This window comes from Prionailurus bengalensis, chromosome D4 (assembly GCF_016509475.1).
Source record: "Prionailurus bengalensis isolate Pbe53 chromosome D4, Fcat_Pben_1.1_paternal_pri, whole genome shotgun sequence".
Taxonomy (NCBI): domain Eukaryota; kingdom Metazoa; phylum Chordata; class Mammalia; order Carnivora; family Felidae; genus Prionailurus; species Prionailurus bengalensis.
The window spans coordinates 71026893-71044874 of NC_057359.1; the positions used below are offsets into that span (position 1 = coordinate 71026893).

The 17982-nt window shown below is 44.5% G+C and overlaps 1 protein-coding gene and 1 long non-coding RNA gene across 2 annotated transcripts; one reads left to right on the forward strand and one right to left on the reverse strand.

The window, feature by feature from the left end:
* Positions 1-3807: 3807 nt before the first annotated feature.
* On the reverse strand, positions 3808-17597 carry TXN (thioredoxin). The gene is made up of 5 exons (XM_043567277.1): positions 17445-17597; positions 12962-13066; positions 12452-12511; positions 4491-4556; positions 3808-4024 (listed from the first exon to the last, which is right to left on the reverse strand). The coding sequence occupies exons 1-5, from the start codon at positions 17466-17468 to the stop codon at positions 3962-3964; spliced, it is 318 nt and encodes a 105-aa protein (XP_043423212.1). The 5' UTR covers positions 17469-17597; the 3' UTR covers positions 3808-3961.
* LOC122475359 lies at positions 6855-12092 on the forward strand. The gene is made up of 2 exons (XR_006295155.1): positions 6855-10040; positions 11468-12092. It is a non-coding gene; the product is annotated as an uncharacterized LOC122475359 (long non-coding RNA).
* Positions 17598-17982: the final 385 nt, after the last annotated feature.

The following is a 17982-nucleotide window of genomic DNA, read 5'->3' on the forward strand; positions in this document are numbered from 1 at the left end:
AGGAAAATAAATGAAGGAGGTGTAGAACATGTATCAAGGGAATGGATTAAATATGTCTGCTTAAACAAACCAACAACCAGAGTAACCAGCCTAGAGGAGGGAAGAGATAAGGAGAAAAGAAGGAAGAATATATCTAAATAACAAGAATCGTCCTAGAATTAATCCAGCCAATGCAGCAGAGCTGACCTGAAGGAGGGGTCAGTCTAGTTCCACAGAGTCTATCCTGCTCCAGTAGATAAGCAGTTACCCGGAGTGGAGGGGTGTGGTTTGGTGTAGGCGATCCCGCCTCCACTGTGGGCCCTGCTGACCAATCCCTGAGGCCCCGCCTTGATGATGGTGGGGAGAAAAATGGTGAACCCCCAGTTTCTTCTCCACGGACCTGGTGGACTCCGTTGGAGTTGGCCTCACTGTGCGGCAGAAGCAGTCAGGGCGGTCTTTCTCTGCGGACTCCTTTGCCCCATGCCTGGCTGGGATTTAAACTCCCGCTCTGTGCACTCCAGCACTGGGGAAGGGCCTCTCTATGCTGGTGATATGTGGTCCCAGCTGCTTTTGTCCTGTGCCGCAGCACTGCAGGGAGGGGACCGCTTTCTTCTAGTGCAGACTAGCCACCAAGCCTGGGGGTGGCGGACGCAGCCAGCCTTTGTCCTGTCCCACAGCACTCCAGGGAGGGGATCATTTTCTCCCGCTCCGACTGCGCCCCTGACCTACCACGGAACCCCGGGGTGGATCCCCTCCTCCCTAGATGTGCAAACAGGGCAGCCGGCCCCAGTCTGAAGACAGGCCCGCAGTTAGAGATGGGATCCCTCTCCATCCCAGTCCGAGGTTTTTTCTCTTGTCCAGATACAGTCCTATGCTTCCCCAGCCACTCTTTCTCTTTCCCTTGTCTCTCCCCGAAGGGGATCCCTCCCTTCCGTGCCTGTGCGGCCCATTTTATCTCCCCCAGTTCACAATCGCCCACCTATAGCCCGTCAAGGTTGTCCCGTTGTCTCCCTTTTAGACTCCGTCGTCTCTTTTCCTCCCAGACTCTCCAGGGGTCAAAGTCCTAGGCTTCAGCCAGTCTTTGAGAGACACAGGAAGTATGGATGCCTCTACTTCTCCACCATGTTGGCCACCCTTCAGCAGCCTAATTTTAGATGAGGAAAGAAACCCAGATAGGGGCTCATTGTTTTACTAGTTATTCAGCCTTTTGACTGGGAGGCATCTTAGTGGTTCCAGACTCCCTTGGCTCAAATCTCCCATCTTCTACCGTTTAGTATGACACTGGAAAAACTAACCTCTTTGCCTGTCTCCTCCCTGGGAAAATGGGGGGTGGGGGGGAATGGGGATTACAGTACCTGTCTCCTAGGATTGTTGTAAAAATTAACATAAGGATGGCACAGGGCATATGGTTAATTCTGATTTTCATTATACAAATTTAAAAACTGTCTTAATCCTCTATTTGTTGTGTCTAGAACATAAACACTGGGGTTTTTCCCCCCATTTTAAAAAAAAACTCTTTTTAAACTGAAATCTAGTTGACACACAACGTGACATTAATTTCAAATGTACAACATGGTGATTTGACAAATTTGTACATACTGTGCTCACCTGTAAATGTACCTACGGTCACTATGCAAACCATTACAATACCCCTGATTATCTTCCCTATGCTGTACCTTTTATCCTTGTAGCTTATTCCGTAACTGGAAACTTTTCTCACTTCCCTTCACCCATTTTGCCCATCCACCCCCCACCCCCTCCTCTGGCAACCATCAGTTCTCTGCATTTATAGGTGTGATTGTTTATTCAGTTTGGGTTTTTAGATTCCACATGTAAGTGAAATCACGTCATTGTCTGTCTTACTCCATTTTGCCTAATACTCTAGCTCCATTCATGTTGTAAATGGCAAGAACTCATTCTTTATAATATTCCATATATGTGTATATATGTGTGCATGTACATATGGTGTTTATGTGTGTGTGCTTACTATCTTTATCCAGTCATCTATCACTGAATATTTGGGTTGTTTCCCTGTCTTGGCTATTATAAATAATGCTGCAGTAAACCTACAAGTGTGTTTATCTTTTTAGTATTTTCCTTTTTTTTTTTTTTTACCCCCAGAATTACTGGATTGTACACTACTTTAAATTTTTTGAGGAAACTCCAGTTTTCCATGGTAGCTGCACCAATTTACATTCCCACCCACAGTGCACAGGGCCCCTTTTTCTCCACATCTTGTCAACACGTATTACTATCTTTTTGATTCTGGCCATTCTGATCCATGTGAAGTAATATCTCATTGTGGTTTTGATTTGCTTTTCCCTGATGAATGATGTTGAGCATCTTCTTGCGTGTCTGTGGGCCATCTGTATGCCTTCTTTGGAAAAGTGTCTCTTCAGATTCTCTGCCCATTTTTAAAATCAGATTATTACTTTGGTGTTGAGTTGTAGTTCTTTAGATCAACCCCCTATCGGGTAGGTCATTTGCAGTTATCTTCCCCCATTCAGGTTATTGCTTTCTGTTGATGGTTTCCTATTTTGTGCAAAAGCTTTTTGGTTTGGGGTAGTCCCAAGTTCATTTTTGCTTTTCTTTTTCCTGCCTGAGGAGATGCATTAGAAAAATGTGGCTAGGGCTGATGTCAGAGTACTAGGGCATTTTATACTTTCGAGTTTCTCACAGTCGGGTCTTTAGTCCACTTAGGTTTGTATATGGTGTAAGAAAGTGCGGGGCGCCTGGGTGGCGCAGTCGGTTGAGTGTCCGACTTCAGCCAGGTCACGATCTCGCGGTCCGGGAGTTCGAGCCCCGCATAAGCTCTGGGCTGATGGCTCAGAGCCTGGAGCCTGTTTCTGATTCTGTGTCTCCCTCTCTCTCTGCCCCTCCCCTGTTCATGCTCTGTCTCTCTCTGTCCCAAAAATAAATAAACGTTGGAAAAAAAAAAGAAATTTTAGAAAGTGGTCCAGTTTCATCTCTGGCATGTAGCTGCCCAATTTTCCCACTACCATCGATCGGAGACCATCTTCTCTCCATTGTATACTATTGTGTCTTTTGTCACAGGCTGACCACTAGGCTCTCTATTCTGTAGCACTCATCTATGAAACGCTTAATGTTCTTGATTTTATTAAAGACTAATGACTTCAACACTCTTTACCACTTAGGTAAGTATGTCTATCAGGCCTATAAAACCAGTCTCTTAAGACACTTTGAGGGAATCAAAGTTCCCATGGAAATGTTTGCAGAACTCCCTTGTGAGGCAACCACGAAGTTCTGACAGAACATGACTCAGTTACCACTAGCAAAACAGCAGCTCACTGTAACTTTCGAGACAGGAATCTCAAAACCAGAGAAATTCCTTTCTGGATGGACCTCAATTTTGGTCACGAGGATCAGTCAGAGGGGATTTGCCTGCTAGAAAAGAGAATACGATTTTCTCTGTTCATAGGAATCAAACAATTTTAACATAGTACTCTATTACCTGCATTGCCCCCCAACAAGATTTTTAACCTTAATCAATAGCCTAGGGCATCTTGGGTGACTCAGTTAAGTGTGCAACTCTTGATTTTGGCTCGGGTCGTGATCTCACAGTTCCCAGGTTTGAGCCCCATGTCGGGCTCTGTGCCGACAGTGAGGAGCCTGCTTAGGATTCTGTCTCCCTCTCTTTCTGCCCCTCGTCTGTGCTCACTTGCTCTCAAAATAAATAAACTTCAGGTGCCTCTTCTGCTGTCCCTTAAAAAACAAAAAACAAAATCAATGGCCACCAAGGTCACTAAGAAGTTATCACCTAATGGCCACATTTCACCTATTTGAAAGCTATTCAAAGACACCAGACAGTTTTAAAAAGGGTAGAATTAATATTTTATTGTCACTTATAATCAGATGGCAGTTGGGTATATAGTCTTCACACTTGATCTTTCCTTTTTTTGTAAATAAAAAAAATTACAAGTTTTCAAGAGCCAATGGCTGGTTATGTTTTCAGAAAACATAATTAGATTAATTCATTGATGGTAGCTTCAAGTTTTTCCTTATTAGCTCCAGAAAATTCACCCACCTGTTAAGAGAATATTGAATTGCAGTTAGATGTAGCACCGTAACCTTGTTTTGTGACTAAGCTATCACAGAATGGGGAAAGGAGGGGGAGAGCAGAGGGAGGAGTATCATCTTACTTGAAAGACTGGTTGTTATCCAGAGATACATACATTTTAAGAAACAAACACAAACTAAGAGGGGGGAATAAAAGCCCTGAAGGCTGAGGTACAATTTCTTACCCAAATCTCTCTCAAAGATAAATGTACTTTATAAATATGAAGCACGAATCATGGTGGATCTTCAAAGATCAATTTTCAATTAGATGTCCCAGTATGTACTGAAATCACTGAAGAATAACCTATTTAAATATTCTTAAAAGTAGACAATGGGGACAGGATTCCCAATGTGGAGGAATAAGTCCCTTCAGTGTCTTAATTTACTCCGTGTTTTCCTATTGTCCAGCTGGATTTAAGGTCAAATGTACCTACCTTCTGTCCCTTTTTAAAAAACTGGAAGGTTGGCATGCATTTGACTTCACACTCTGAAGCAACATCCTGTGTGGGGCGGGGAGAGGATGAAAACAAGACTGAGTATTAAGCTCTGGCATAAGTAATCCCAGATGTACCCCCCCCCCCCGCCCCCCCCATTATACACCTCATTTAAGCAAATGAAGAATGACAGAATGAATGTAATGGCAGCACAAAACCCAAATTGGTTACAGTCTCAATGAAAATTAACATGTACTCCCCTCTTTGAGGGCCACCAATAAGCAGAATGCTACTGGCCTCAGATATATACAGTGACCCAGTGAATTGTTTAATCCAATTCTATCTCAGCTAGTTCAAGTATAAAGAAGCAGTAACAAATTCTGCTGTACGTATGTATACTCAGGATTTTAATCTTAACTATTCCTCAGAATTAGCACTTGTCTTCTTTGCTCCTAGTTTTCCAAATCTTCATTATGGGAATAGAGTCCACACATGAAGGTCATAAAGACTAAAACCCAGCATCAGCAAGAGGAACAACAATTCACTTGCCCAAGAATTGTTCAAGAACAAAGTCCTATAACCCAAAGGCAAAGTTCCACACTGGTTTTTTTCTGCTTTTAATTAAACATTGACTTGTAGATTCTCAAACTTGGCTGCATATCAAGAAACAGAGGTCCCTGGAGTATCAAGCGTTCCTTAATTCTGTTACAGGAACACGAAATGAGAAGCTCTAACACCCCCCTACCCCCACCATACCTTTTTCACACAGGGTTTGGAGGGAAATGCCTCAGGAAATAGTTGGGTTTGGACAAGCGTTCAGGTGAAAAGATCCATTAGGGATTGAAAATATCAGCATGGTCCTCAAGAGGCTTGGGAAAGAAATGTAGAACCACACAGCAGCTAAGGAGCAAAAAGCAGTGAAGGACAGCAACCAAGGAGGCTGAACTCTGAGAACCAGATTTCAGAAACCAAACAGTTTACAGAGGAAAGAAAGGCATCATGGTGACTTCTAATATACAATTTGGGAGGGCACAGGACTATAAAAATGGAGTGATCTCTCTGAGCCATTGGTAATGGCAGTATGCCAGCTTATTAATTTGACCTCTTCCTCTGAGACTGGAAAGAAAAGTGTGGTTTTACAGCTTTATAAATTTGCATTGTTGGTAGCCTGGGCAGGAAGGGTAGTGGATAATACCCTTGGGAGTTCCTTTTGGATATCCTTGACTCTTCCTCTAAATGCTGGCTAACACAGAGGCACAAGGACAGTAATGACTGGAGTAAAAATGGCTAACAGGTTCTGAACGCCTAGGGAAACTACTAAGAACATGCGATAAGACCACCGCATAAAATTCCAATAATTCCCTTGTAGCGAGAGCATCCAAGATTGAAAACGTGGTGAAGAGTTGACAGGAAGACTATGAACTGCCCATGTCAAGGTTCTGGAGGAGTACTCAGAAAATCAGAAGATGGTAAGTTAGGCTGGGGGGCTGACTTAGGCAAAAGACTGAAAACTGGTCATCTGAGGGGCTGAATCTGATCCAGATACGCTGCTTGGCTCATGCGAGAGCTTAAGAACAAAGCTTTGCATTGGCTGCCCACTAGCAGATCCTTCCCACACTGGAGTATCTGGGAACACTGGGCTCATCCCTCACAGCACTGGGGAGAGCCACTGTTTGGTACAGCCCCTTCCCTCTCTTACACACACGGAAGCCATCGGTTGGACACTACCTTTCATCCAGGCAGTTGGCAAAAGGCTCAAATTAAAGGGTGTTTGTGTTATATTCATGGTAGAAGGGCAGCAGCCTGGAAAGGATAAGCCACCCTCTTCCCCACTTATTTTTCCTTTCTTAATGTTTTATTTACCTTTTGAGAGAGCACAAGTGGTGCACAAGTGGAGGCAGAGACAGGGGGACCGAGGATCCAAAGTAGGCTCTTCACTGGTAACAGTGAGCCTGATGTGGGGCTCAAACTCAGGAACCACGAGATCATGGCCTGAGCCAGAGCTGGATGCTCAACTTGGACGCTCAACCTACTGAGCCACCCAGGTGCACTACCCACCCCCCTCCTTCTAATTAGAAACTCACCAGGGGAGTGAGCTGCATCACACACAAAGGCAGGTAAAACAGGGCTGGCCAGTCGTCATAACTTTCTACTGAGAAAGCTTTATCAGCAGAAAATACAGGGTCTCGTCTCATTCAATGGATGTGACAGTCTAATCGATGCTCTCAGGATTCTGGATGTCTTCTGCCTCAACTAGCCAGAGACCAGCGTTCCTGCGTTGGTACAACTGCTGAATTTACAATAAAATCAATCCTGGGGCACCTGAGTGGCTCAGTAGGATTCTCGATTCTGGCTCAAGTCATGATCTCATGGTTGATGGGATCAAGCCCCAAGTTGGGCTCTGTGCTGACAGTGCAGAGCCTGCTTGGGACTCTCTCAATAAGAGACTTATTAAAGAAGGGACTTATAAAAAACTAAATCCCCAAACTGGAAAATAGACGAATACTCAGAAGTGGTGCCAAGGCTCTGTGATAGCATTTAAAAAATCCTGGGGCATCTGCATGGCTCAGGCCATTAAATGTCTGACGCTTGATTTGGGCTCAGGTCACCATCTCATGGTTTATGAGCTCAAGCCTGCCTTGGAATTCTCTTTCCTCTCAAAATAAGATGAACAAGATGTATTTTTTAAATTTTAAAAATTGCACTCAAATCTTTAAAACTTTACCACGTAAAGCATTTAGAATTTGCTTTCATTAGATGTGAAGGTGGTTTTGTTTTGCTTTGTTTATGGTATGGAATCCTAGGTCGCCTTGATTCCTAAAAGTGAGGCTTTGTTATTTCCAATTTCTGCACATCCTTGTGAATAAATCCTCAGACACATCTTAGGGCAAAAACCTTAAAGTGAAACTGATGGGCCTAGGAAGATCATTTTCATTTTATAGAAGTATAACCTACATTCAAGGCAAAAAACTGGAAGAAGGAAACCAGTCCTAATCTGTACAAGCCACCATAAGCATCTCACTAGTGTACCTAAATGCTTTTCTTTATAAAACCTATGCTGCGTGCATGGTAACACACCTGTATACTCAGTATAATATATACATACAGTGGACTTTTCCCCGTGAAAAAGTACACAATCATTTTTTATGGCCTAATAGCAGTCGCTGTATGGAGGTATCATCACTGGAACTAGTCCACTGGTCAATAAGTAAAAGGCTTTGATTTTTTGCTTAATGTAAACACTTGCATCTTCCTATGCAAATATCTACATCCTGGGTCAATCACCACCCCTGGAAGTAGAACTGCTAAGACAAAGAACATGCTTTTGAAGAGGCTGCAAGCCCAGCGCAGAGCCAATGTGGGGCTTGGACTCCTAACTCTGAGATCAAGACCTGAGCTGAGATTAAGAGGTGGACACTTAACCAACTGAGCCACCCAGGCACCCCAAACATGCTCCTTTTCAAAGCTCTAGACACACATTCATATTGGGAGGTACTTCAGTACCTATCAATTTCAGTATTTATCATGATTTTTGCCACCTAGTCTGACTTCACTTGATCAAATCCATCAGCCCTTCTCTACCCCATTCATTGAAAGCGCGAGCTCGAGCATTAAACAGACTTCAGGTCTGTGACTGAATTTTTCCAGGCCCATTTCCTCAGTGGCAAGAGTAAAAACAGTTCTGTTCTTGAGATTATGAAAGCCAGGGCCATCAATGTGCTTAACAGCTCCATTTCTGGAAATATGTTCAGTATTTACTGGGATTTTTTTTGAATGTCTTCTAGGTTAGGGGCACCTGGGTGGCTCAGTCAGTTGAGCATCCGGCTTCAGCTCAGGTCATGATCTCACGGTTCATGGATTCGACAACTGTGCCAACAACTCAGAGCCCAGAACCTGCCTCGGATTCTGTGTCTCCTTCTCTCTCTGCCCCTCCCCCACTTGCACTCTCTCAAAAATAAACATTAGAAAACAAATTTTAATGGAGGTAGAAATGCAACATCCTAACTCCAAACTGTTAATGATTAATACATGTTTAAATAGACTTGATCCTATTTTTTTTTTGAACTGTCTATTCTGTTCCATGCGTATACCTACCTACATTACAAGACTACATTGTTTTAATAAGGGCAGCTAATACACTGTTATTTTTATGGGGCTTTTCCTTTCTCATTTCCCACAACTTCTCTCCCAATTAGTGTTTGTTTTTTAAAAATACTTTCCCAACTGTATTTTTTCAGAATGGCACACTGAGATCTAATCAGACCAACTTGGGAGTACTCCATTTTAATAACACTGAGTCACTATCTAGGAACATAGTACGCCCATCTATTAATATCTTATGGACTTCAGTCAAGTTTTAGTTCATAACTAGCATTTGATCTCTACTCTCTAAAATTAGTATTTCTTTCTACTACTTGCTCTATGGACTAATTTGCCTATTCCTATAGTGACTTGAAAGGTATTCATACTTAAAAATTTAGTTACATTTGAAGCCTTAAACATTCTCGATCCTAAGTTTATCACGTTCCTCACTTAACTAGTCCACCCCCCTAATGACACCCCCAACTCCTATTTTTTGTAAACAATCTGGAATTTAAAAAAAATTACATAAAGCAAAATTCAGTTTTTACGGGGTGTTTAAGTTCTGGGAGTTCTGACAAATGCATAGTCAGGTAACATCAAAACCAAGATACAGACCGGTTCCCTTGCTCACCTACAATCTCCTCAGCAGCTCCTTGATCCTCAAGTCCTCCCCTACCCCAATCTGTTCTCCATCCCTCTGGTTTTGCCCAATCTCAGATTTGTATACGTCTTTATCAGTAAGTGTAATAAGACTACTTTTTCTCTTATTAAATTTAGTTTCATTGGTTTTCAGCTTAGAATTCCATACAGCCAAAGTAACTTCAAACCTGCTTTTGTCATTTCTACGAAGTCCTTCCTGGCTGTTCTAATCAAAACGGCAACATACAGCAGTTCTAAAAGGCTGCACAACCATCGGGTCTAAATTACTTTGTTTCTTGTTTTAATTTACAAAATAAGTATCCTACCCTGTACAGACTTGGGAGTAGAGTCCAGCATTTTCAAAAGGGCTGGTACCCCTCAAAATGATTTTGAGGGCCACATGGTGTGTCCACACCTCCTGATGGTCTGTTTGAATCTATTACACCTAAAAGCTAACTTCTTCCTGCCCAAGTGCTTACAGTCTTCTATCTATTAAAACTGTATGTTGCTTATGCCAAAAAGACAGTACAAAGTACCCTAAGTCTGAAATTCAGCAGGAATTATCTGCACAAAAATTTAAACTAGTTCAGTCATTAATAATTTCACCCATTAATGACAGAATCTAATATGGAGAAATGTGACCGATGTACTTTTTATCCCTTTTCTCGATTTTACAATCGAAATGAGGGGAGGCTTTTACCTAGAGCTGCAAAGCCAACTGGAGGATCTACTCCTGTGACTTGGAAATTCCCCGAGGAAATACTGGCTGATTGTTTAATGAACTGCTTTTTGACAGAACTGGCAAGGAGGGTAATTCAGAATGGCGAGGTGAGTACGCGCTGACAGCAGTTATTATGTGTATGTGACCAATGGGTTCTTACTCCCTAACAGATCGAGGCTATTTAGATGGTAACGGTAATAGTACCACAAAAGTAGTCAAAGAAAAATCCTGTACGGTGCTCAATCTTTAGAATATGGAGGCAAAGTGAAAAGTCCCCAACTTGTGAGAGGGTCACTCCAAGGTCTAGAAACGTTCAGGGTGTGTACTCTAACCAGACAGAAGGAGGAGTTCTCTCACAGAGTCCGTGACTGCTTTGCACATCTCCTTCCCCGAGGTTTTGGACTCGGGCAGTGAGAGCACCTGTCCTCGGTCCAGCAAGGTGCAAGAGTCCACCCTGGCAGGCTCTGCTTCAAATGACCTAGCCCTCCTCTTGTGCTGTAGCCCCATCGCCTACTCTATGCAGGCAACTGTCATCAGAGCTCTCATGAGGATTAAGTGACCTAACTCGGGCAGAGCACCTAGCAGGTTCTTCCTCTCACATAAAAACTTTAGAGAGTCGCTTGCTATCTGATAGGGCCATAGTACCAGTCAGAAATTTCTCTAGTCCCCTCCAGGTGCCATTTTCACATGCCTACAGTGATCATATAAAAAAAATAAGTCTGTAAATTAGGTTTAGATCGGGAGCTAGAATTTTTTTTCCCAAGCACATGCTATCTACTGTCATTTTCTTAAAACTCTGCGACACATCAGAACAGTAACGTCATCATTTAATAAACGCATTCTACACCCACTACGCTTTACCACAGCCAGGTAAATAAGGGTCTCTCATCCCAAGAAACTTATAGGCACTAATGGTAAAGGACAGACCCACAGCCAAGTAAATAAGGGTCTCTCATCCCAAGAAACTTACAGGCACTAATGGTAAAGGACAGACAAAAAAATACACCACCAGCTAAGATTCACCGAACGTGTGCCAGGCACTGTTCTCGGCACCTTCTACGTATTATGTCATGGAATCCTGACAGCTACTACTTTATGATGTTGGATAAGCACTGCCATTTTACAGAGGCTCAAACAGGCACAGGTGATAAAGGATGGAGCTGGAAAATAAGGCAGGCCACCTAAATATGGGGTCCTCCCCAATCCACTACCATAAATGCAAGGGGAAAGGAGGGGCAGAGGACATCATGGAGACACAGAGGAAAGGGAACTAACTTAGTCCAGGTACAAAAGGGGGTAAGTGGAGAGAGGTTCCTGGAGAAGATGTGAAGCATATGACTAGGAGTTTGTTAGGTATGAAAGGGAAGGATGAGCCAGGTAGATAGAGAGGACCTCACCAGTAAAGGTATGAGTGTAGAATGAGAAAAGGTGCTTAGAAAAAGCGATTTGGTGTCGACAGGTGCTTACAGGTTTGGAAAGTACTGCCACATACTTGTTTTTATAAACCTCTCAGGACCTTTACTAAACATTCCAGGTTTGCTCAATGAAAAAGCCACACTTGGAGGTTGATGGGGCAGGTGTCAAGATCCGGGCACAGAGAAGAACCAGAGCTGAAGGGAGAAGAGAGGCTGGCCTAAGGGAGAAGTCCTGCAGCCAGGCCTGGAACCCGCGTGAGCACCCTTACTGCCGTATCATACCCTACACCCTCCCGCCCCACTGGGGCTAAGGGAAAAATGTGCATGTATCTGTAAAGAACTCCCAGGTGCCGTTCTTGAACACGAACAGGCACACTCCTAGTTCAGTGGGCTGGTTACGAGGCAAGTCATGTGCCAGGAACTCGATCTGCACCCACCCGACACCAGAGCCTCCTCTACAGTACCGCATCTTAAATCCTGACTCTGCCACTAACTGTAACTCCATGGATCACTCCTCTGTGTTTATCCTCGTCTGTAAAATGGGGATGGATAGCAGAAAGGCATCTGGAACAGACCTGGGCTGAACAAGTATTTGTAATGCTAATGTAACACTAACACAGAATGCTAAACAAGTATTTGTAAAGTTAATTTCCCCTAAATTACACTTGGCTCTCTATCAAGCACCTTGGTGTCTGTTCTTTCAAACATTTGGGCTTTCTAATTGATTAAAATCAAGCAAGATGATTATGACTACACTTTCTCATGCCACCAGTTCACAAAGAATCTTAAGAGCGGTCTCTCAATTTTCCAGTCTATGGATTTAGTTATAATCAAATTCAATTTCGATTTAATGAGCGTCTCAACTTTTAGAAAGGTGAGCGGTAAGATGGAGCAGCCTCAACCATCTGTTTTTATGCTTATTTTATGATATGATGTACAAAGCTCCTGAGAGCTAGGATTAAGCTCATAATTGGCACGATGACTTTTTTAGCGAGGGCTGTAGTCCCGGTATTATTTGACATGTATGAAAACAAGCCCTTCCAGTTCCAAGGAAAAGGCCAATGTGAAAAGCTCAGCAGTATTCCAAATTTCCAGTCACGTACCTGACAGTCATCCACGTCTACTTCAAGGAACACCACGTTGGAATACTTCTCAGAGAGGGACTGGAAAATTTAAAAAAATCCAGAAAGATTCAGAACTGGGTAATGGCAGTCACTATACTCAAGCTTCTTAAATAGAAACCATGATAAAAGTAGAAACTACTAATTAAAGATCTAAAGATTCAGACTAGAGACCAGGTAAGCACCAAGGACATACAGTTTCTCTGAATCAGATTCCTCCTAGTATAAAAGAATTTGACACGTCAAGCTCTGAGGCCTGAATTTCAAACAGGGCCTGGGTTTCAACTCCAAGAAAAGCAAAAACCATTTAAGACAGTTCTGACAGTTGTCTTCACTGGGCTACACATGTGTCAAAAGCAATTACTGAAGTTGTTACACTATTGCTTCTGCACCAAAGGTTCAACCACAACAACAAACACTGTCCTTTCCTGGCTTTGTGACCACCCACTCGAAACAGAATCTCTTATAAAACAGAACTGATTTCATACTCACATGAAAGAAGGGCTTGATCATTTTGCAAGGTCCACACCACGTGGCAGAGAAATCAACTACTACAAGTTTTTCCCCTGCACTGTTCAAGGCTTCCTGAAAAGCATACTAAGGAGAAAAAAAGAAACGCATAGGTTAAACAGCTTCCTTTATTTCCCAAAGCCCTGATCAAACTTAATGTGATACAAAGAACAATTCAAAGGTACTGCTTTTTAAAAATCTAAGAAGCTAAAATGAACCAAACAAACTGAAAAAAATCCTACAGAGTTGATAAGACGAAACAAGTATGATGTATATAGTTTATCTATATTCAACGGAGCAAATTAAAATAAAGACACTTGTATTACATTTCCACATCAAATCTAGGTCAATGGTAAACATTCACTAAATGAATATCAACTCAGAGGGTCATTTCAATTGAATAAGTCACAAAGGCACAGAATTTTGCAATGTCAAAAGCTAATACTTTATTGGGGCCCCTGGGTGCTTCAGTCAGTTAAGTGTCTGACTCTTGATCTCAGCTCAGGTCATGATTTCACAGTTATTGGGCTCTGTGCTGACAGCACAGAGCCTGCTTGGGATTCTCTCTCACTCTCTTCCTGCCCTTTCCCCACTCGTGCTCTCTCAGATAAATCAACTTATAAGCTATTACTTTATTAATTAAAATGGTCTATAGTGGAACATGTCAAAAGCTTTAAAAAAAAAATCAAGGAAAAAATTATCAAGGAAAATAAACCTCCTCCAAACGTTTACACTCAGGCAGTCACTGTTGACATTAGGCATATTTCCTTATACTCCCTTTAGTGGAGTTTCCAGAGATGAGATCATACTGCTTATGATTGATGTCTGCCCTTTATCTCAAAACTCTGCTCTTACTGGTGACCAAATAATAGTTTTAGTTCTTCACGCAAAGAAGTTTCCTTAAATGTTTTTTTGCATTAGAAATGTCAAATAAAATTCCAGCAGTGAGACATGATCAAGAAATCCCTTACCACCCATCTCCCTGAGTCATTTACCAATGGTTTTGATATTGTAACCCTAGGAACCTAACCTTGCAGTTAACAAGGGGCTGCTTTTTAATCACAATTTAATCAGTGCTTACCGAAACTGGGGCAACAAAGAGAAACCAAAACATAAACATCTGTATCTGAAGTCTAGGTTTTCTTCAAGGGAAAAATGCTGGTCACATTGGTTTAATGAAAAACTAACGTTCCCCTCCCTTGAAAGCTAAGCATCATATCAGATCTGATCCACTAAAGGAAAGGAAATACCATTAAAAAAAAAAAAAAAATCTAAAGTGAATTCCTCTGCAGGACAGTTACTTCTCTATATTTCTAATTTCCAACTCCTGTTTTTTGGTGAAGCAATTCACAAGTGGCATTCCCATGTCATGACTTCTATAACCTTTTCAGTTATTCAGGTACAAACCCTCACCCCACCTTCAGGGTGTGGGGAGATATTAGGTGTGTGTGAGGGGGTGGGGAGAGAGAACAAGTTAGAATTATAGAAATCATTTTTCCAAACCATCACCATGTTTTCCAGATGAATTTAATGCAAAGCCTTCACTAACATGATTTTTTAAAGGGTCAAACTAGCCATTCTACTGCAAGAACCAGGTTAGACAGGAAAAAAGTCAATGAATGATAAGGTCCAATCAGATGAATGCACTGTTTTGTGAACATGGTTGGCTCCCAGTAAATACTTGAGATTACTTTCAACACAAAATATTACTCAAACACTCTCAAAGTTTCCCTCAAACCTTTTGATTTGCTGAATCAAATTCTAGCAAAACTACGTAAAATTCTGGAAAAAAAAAAAAAAAGCCATGCAACAATAACTTTTGGCTTAACTGAAGAGTTACAGAGCCAGGTATGTGTAGAGGTCACAACAAATTCTCTTCTCCTGATACTTAAGTTGGTCTTAAAGAGACATCAATTGGAAAACGATTCAAGATTATCTCACGAGGTCTAACTCCCAGAAATTAACTATGAGGATAAATAAAGGTCCCCATCATGGACATAAATACTCAGAAAACAAAACAATATATTTGGGGTAGATAAGAACAGATTCTAGGATTTCTTTTCCTAAACATACCCATTCTGAAGGTAATTAACAAGCATGAACGCTTATGTATAGAAGGTAGGCGTTCAATAAATGGCCGATGCTATTCTTAAAAAACAACACACAACTGGGTTGATTTCTTTCTCATCACACATTTACAGTCCACTTATATCTAAAATAGATCCCAGTGACTCTAAACTATCACACTTCAGAAAGAGAGGTCTTAGATGGCCAATGGCACCAACTGTAGCCCATCAGGATGGAAATCTAAGGTGTGTTCAATATTTACTAGTAACATTCAAATGAGTTTAACTTTTGATTAATGCCTCTGGGTCATAATTTTGAAGGTCAACTGATTATCAGGGTCTTTAGGCCCCAGGCTGTAGTCCTTTCTTGTGTAACCAATCTCCAGTCACCTTTGTACACATCTCCCATTAATGAGGGGAGGAGGGCGCCACAACTGTGACAGCTAAGATGGGGAAAGACTGAAAGGTGTGTTCTAGGAATCAATCGATTTTGTTTGTAGTGTATGGGGATTCTGAGACAACTACTATGAGCCACTCAAAGTCCTACTCTTTTAATGGGTTCTCACCTCTTAGGTTATACTGATGACATGGCCAGACCCTGGAGAACAACCCGTGAACTGATATTTGTCACTCAGTAGGTACTGAATAAAAATAGGAGGAACAAAACTCAATGACCTTCCCAACAAATGAGAGGGCTGCTAATTTTAATCTAAAAGTTCACACAATAATAATAAAAAGGATGCCATTAGGAAAAAAAAATTAAGGACAAGCAGATCATGAACTATAATCAATCAACATATATATAGGGAAAAGTTCAGCATCACTAAAATAAGATACAAGACCATTTTTCTTATTAATGATTTGGTCAAAGTTAGGGGGGAAATGTCACTGTTGATGGGGGTGGAGTAAAAGCACTGTCCTATGTGGTTTGGGAATTTACAAACCTGAAACAAAAGGTTCATGTCCCTTGACCCAATCGCGGCACTGGAGACCCTAAAAACTGCCTGAATGTCCAGCAATGTGTTCAGATACTCAAATGATTACAAAAGCTTCTAACTACCTGAAAAGGGCTCAGGCTAAACTTGGGGGGGGGGGGGGGGGGGGGGGTGGGGGGGGGACGGGTAGGGAGAGGCTCAGAAAACAGGATACATAAAATAATCTCAACTACTTTGCAGGTGTTTCTAGGAAACAGGAGATGTGTCTCTCGCCAAAATTTCTACAAGGACCATATACGTTTCCTGATTATAAAAGTAACAAAAAGGGACCATTACAGAGAAACTTCCATTTTCGAAGCCACCCCAGCACCTCTGAGGTCCAGACATTCAAGGCGGGCGAGGGCTTGGGATGGGAGGTACCGCAGGGTAAACGCTTTGGAGGGGTTTTCCACTGTTCGAGCAACATCAATGTTCTCCCACTCACTTTTTTGACTGCATTTAACAAACACTTCTTGAGTGGCTACGGCATACCAACCAGACGCTATGTCAGGCTCAGTTTCCTGAGCAGCAGGGCATTAGGCTCGCAATAACTCTCGATGATGGAACACTATGCTGGGCATTCCTAATAGGGTAGAACCACCACCTGGCGCGCCCGCCTCGGGGGCACTCCTGGCTGCAGCGAAAACCCCCGACCGTGGGTGAATCACGGATGGGCAGGGCAGAGGAGGCCCCTGGGCCCAGTCTTGGGGACTGAGTCATTCCAAAGCCAGGGCTGCCGGAAACACGCCCAGCGCCGCAAGAGGAGGAGTCCCGAGGGCGCGGCCCCGGCCTCACTTCCTTGCGGCCACCTGGGCCCCTCGGGCCTAGAGGCCGGACTCGTACTTGCGAGGGGGGCTCCAGACCGGAGCCGCCCCCTGGCGTGGAGACAGCACTCGCCAAATCTGGGGCCGGGCAGCGACGGAGGCGCCCGGGGTCTTCGGCCCGGATACGCTCCCAGGGGAGCTCACGCTGCCCGCCCAACGTGGGGGATCACACCGCCCACCGGGGAGGGAGTGGCGGCCCCCAACCCCGCGCCTCCTTCAAGGGGCCCTCCATCTCTTTGCCCGGCCCGTATCCAGAGACGGACCGGGGCCAAGGGCAGACTTCATCCCCTCAACCAACAGGGGCTTTCCGACCACGGGGGTGCAGGAGGCGCCGTGGGGGGACGCCTGGCGCACCGGACACAGGCAGCGGGGAGCACCCGGAGCACGCCATCCAGAGCGCCCTCGGCCCTCTCCTCCCTTCCTCCGGGGCGTGCTCGGCCGCCTCGGGCGCGCCCAGGCCCGGGCTTCCCGCAGTCTCAGGCCGGACCGTCGCGTCCCCTTCCCCCAGGCTGCGGAGGGGCGCCTGCCCACCTCCCGCCCTCGCCCTCCCTGGCTACGGAGGCTGCGCGTCGCGTCCTGGCCTTCCCCGGGAGGCGCGTACCTTGCTCTCGATCTGCTTCACCATCTTGGCGGCTGGGGTCTGACAAGCGACTGTACAGACCGATGTAGGCGGATCGTAAACGCCGGACAGAGCTCGGAGAGGGCTCAGCCCGCCTTCCCTTTATAGCAACTGGGGCGGGGCGGTCGGGCGCGCGCGGCGTGCGTGTTGCGGGGGCGCGCCCGCTCGGGCCTCCCGCGCCCGCCTAGGCGCCCAGGCCAGGCCCCGCCTCCCGGAACCGTCGGAACGTCCGCTAGGGGCGGGGCCTCCCCGGGGGCGGGGCCGGCGCGGGCGCTGGGCGGGGCCCCAGGGAGTGCCCTGGACTCAAAGCCGGGGGCCCCGCCCGCCCGTCCCCGTCCCAGCTGGGACCCGGGATCTGTCGGGGCGGCCGAGCGGCTTACGGGACGCGCACACTGTGCACGAGGGGGCGGGCAGGCGGGGACGCGGATGGCCACCCCCAGAGCCACAGGGCCACCTGGGAAGGGGTCAGCCGGCCTTAACCAAACGCCCCTGGGTTCGTGAAGGAGCCGCTTAGGCAGGG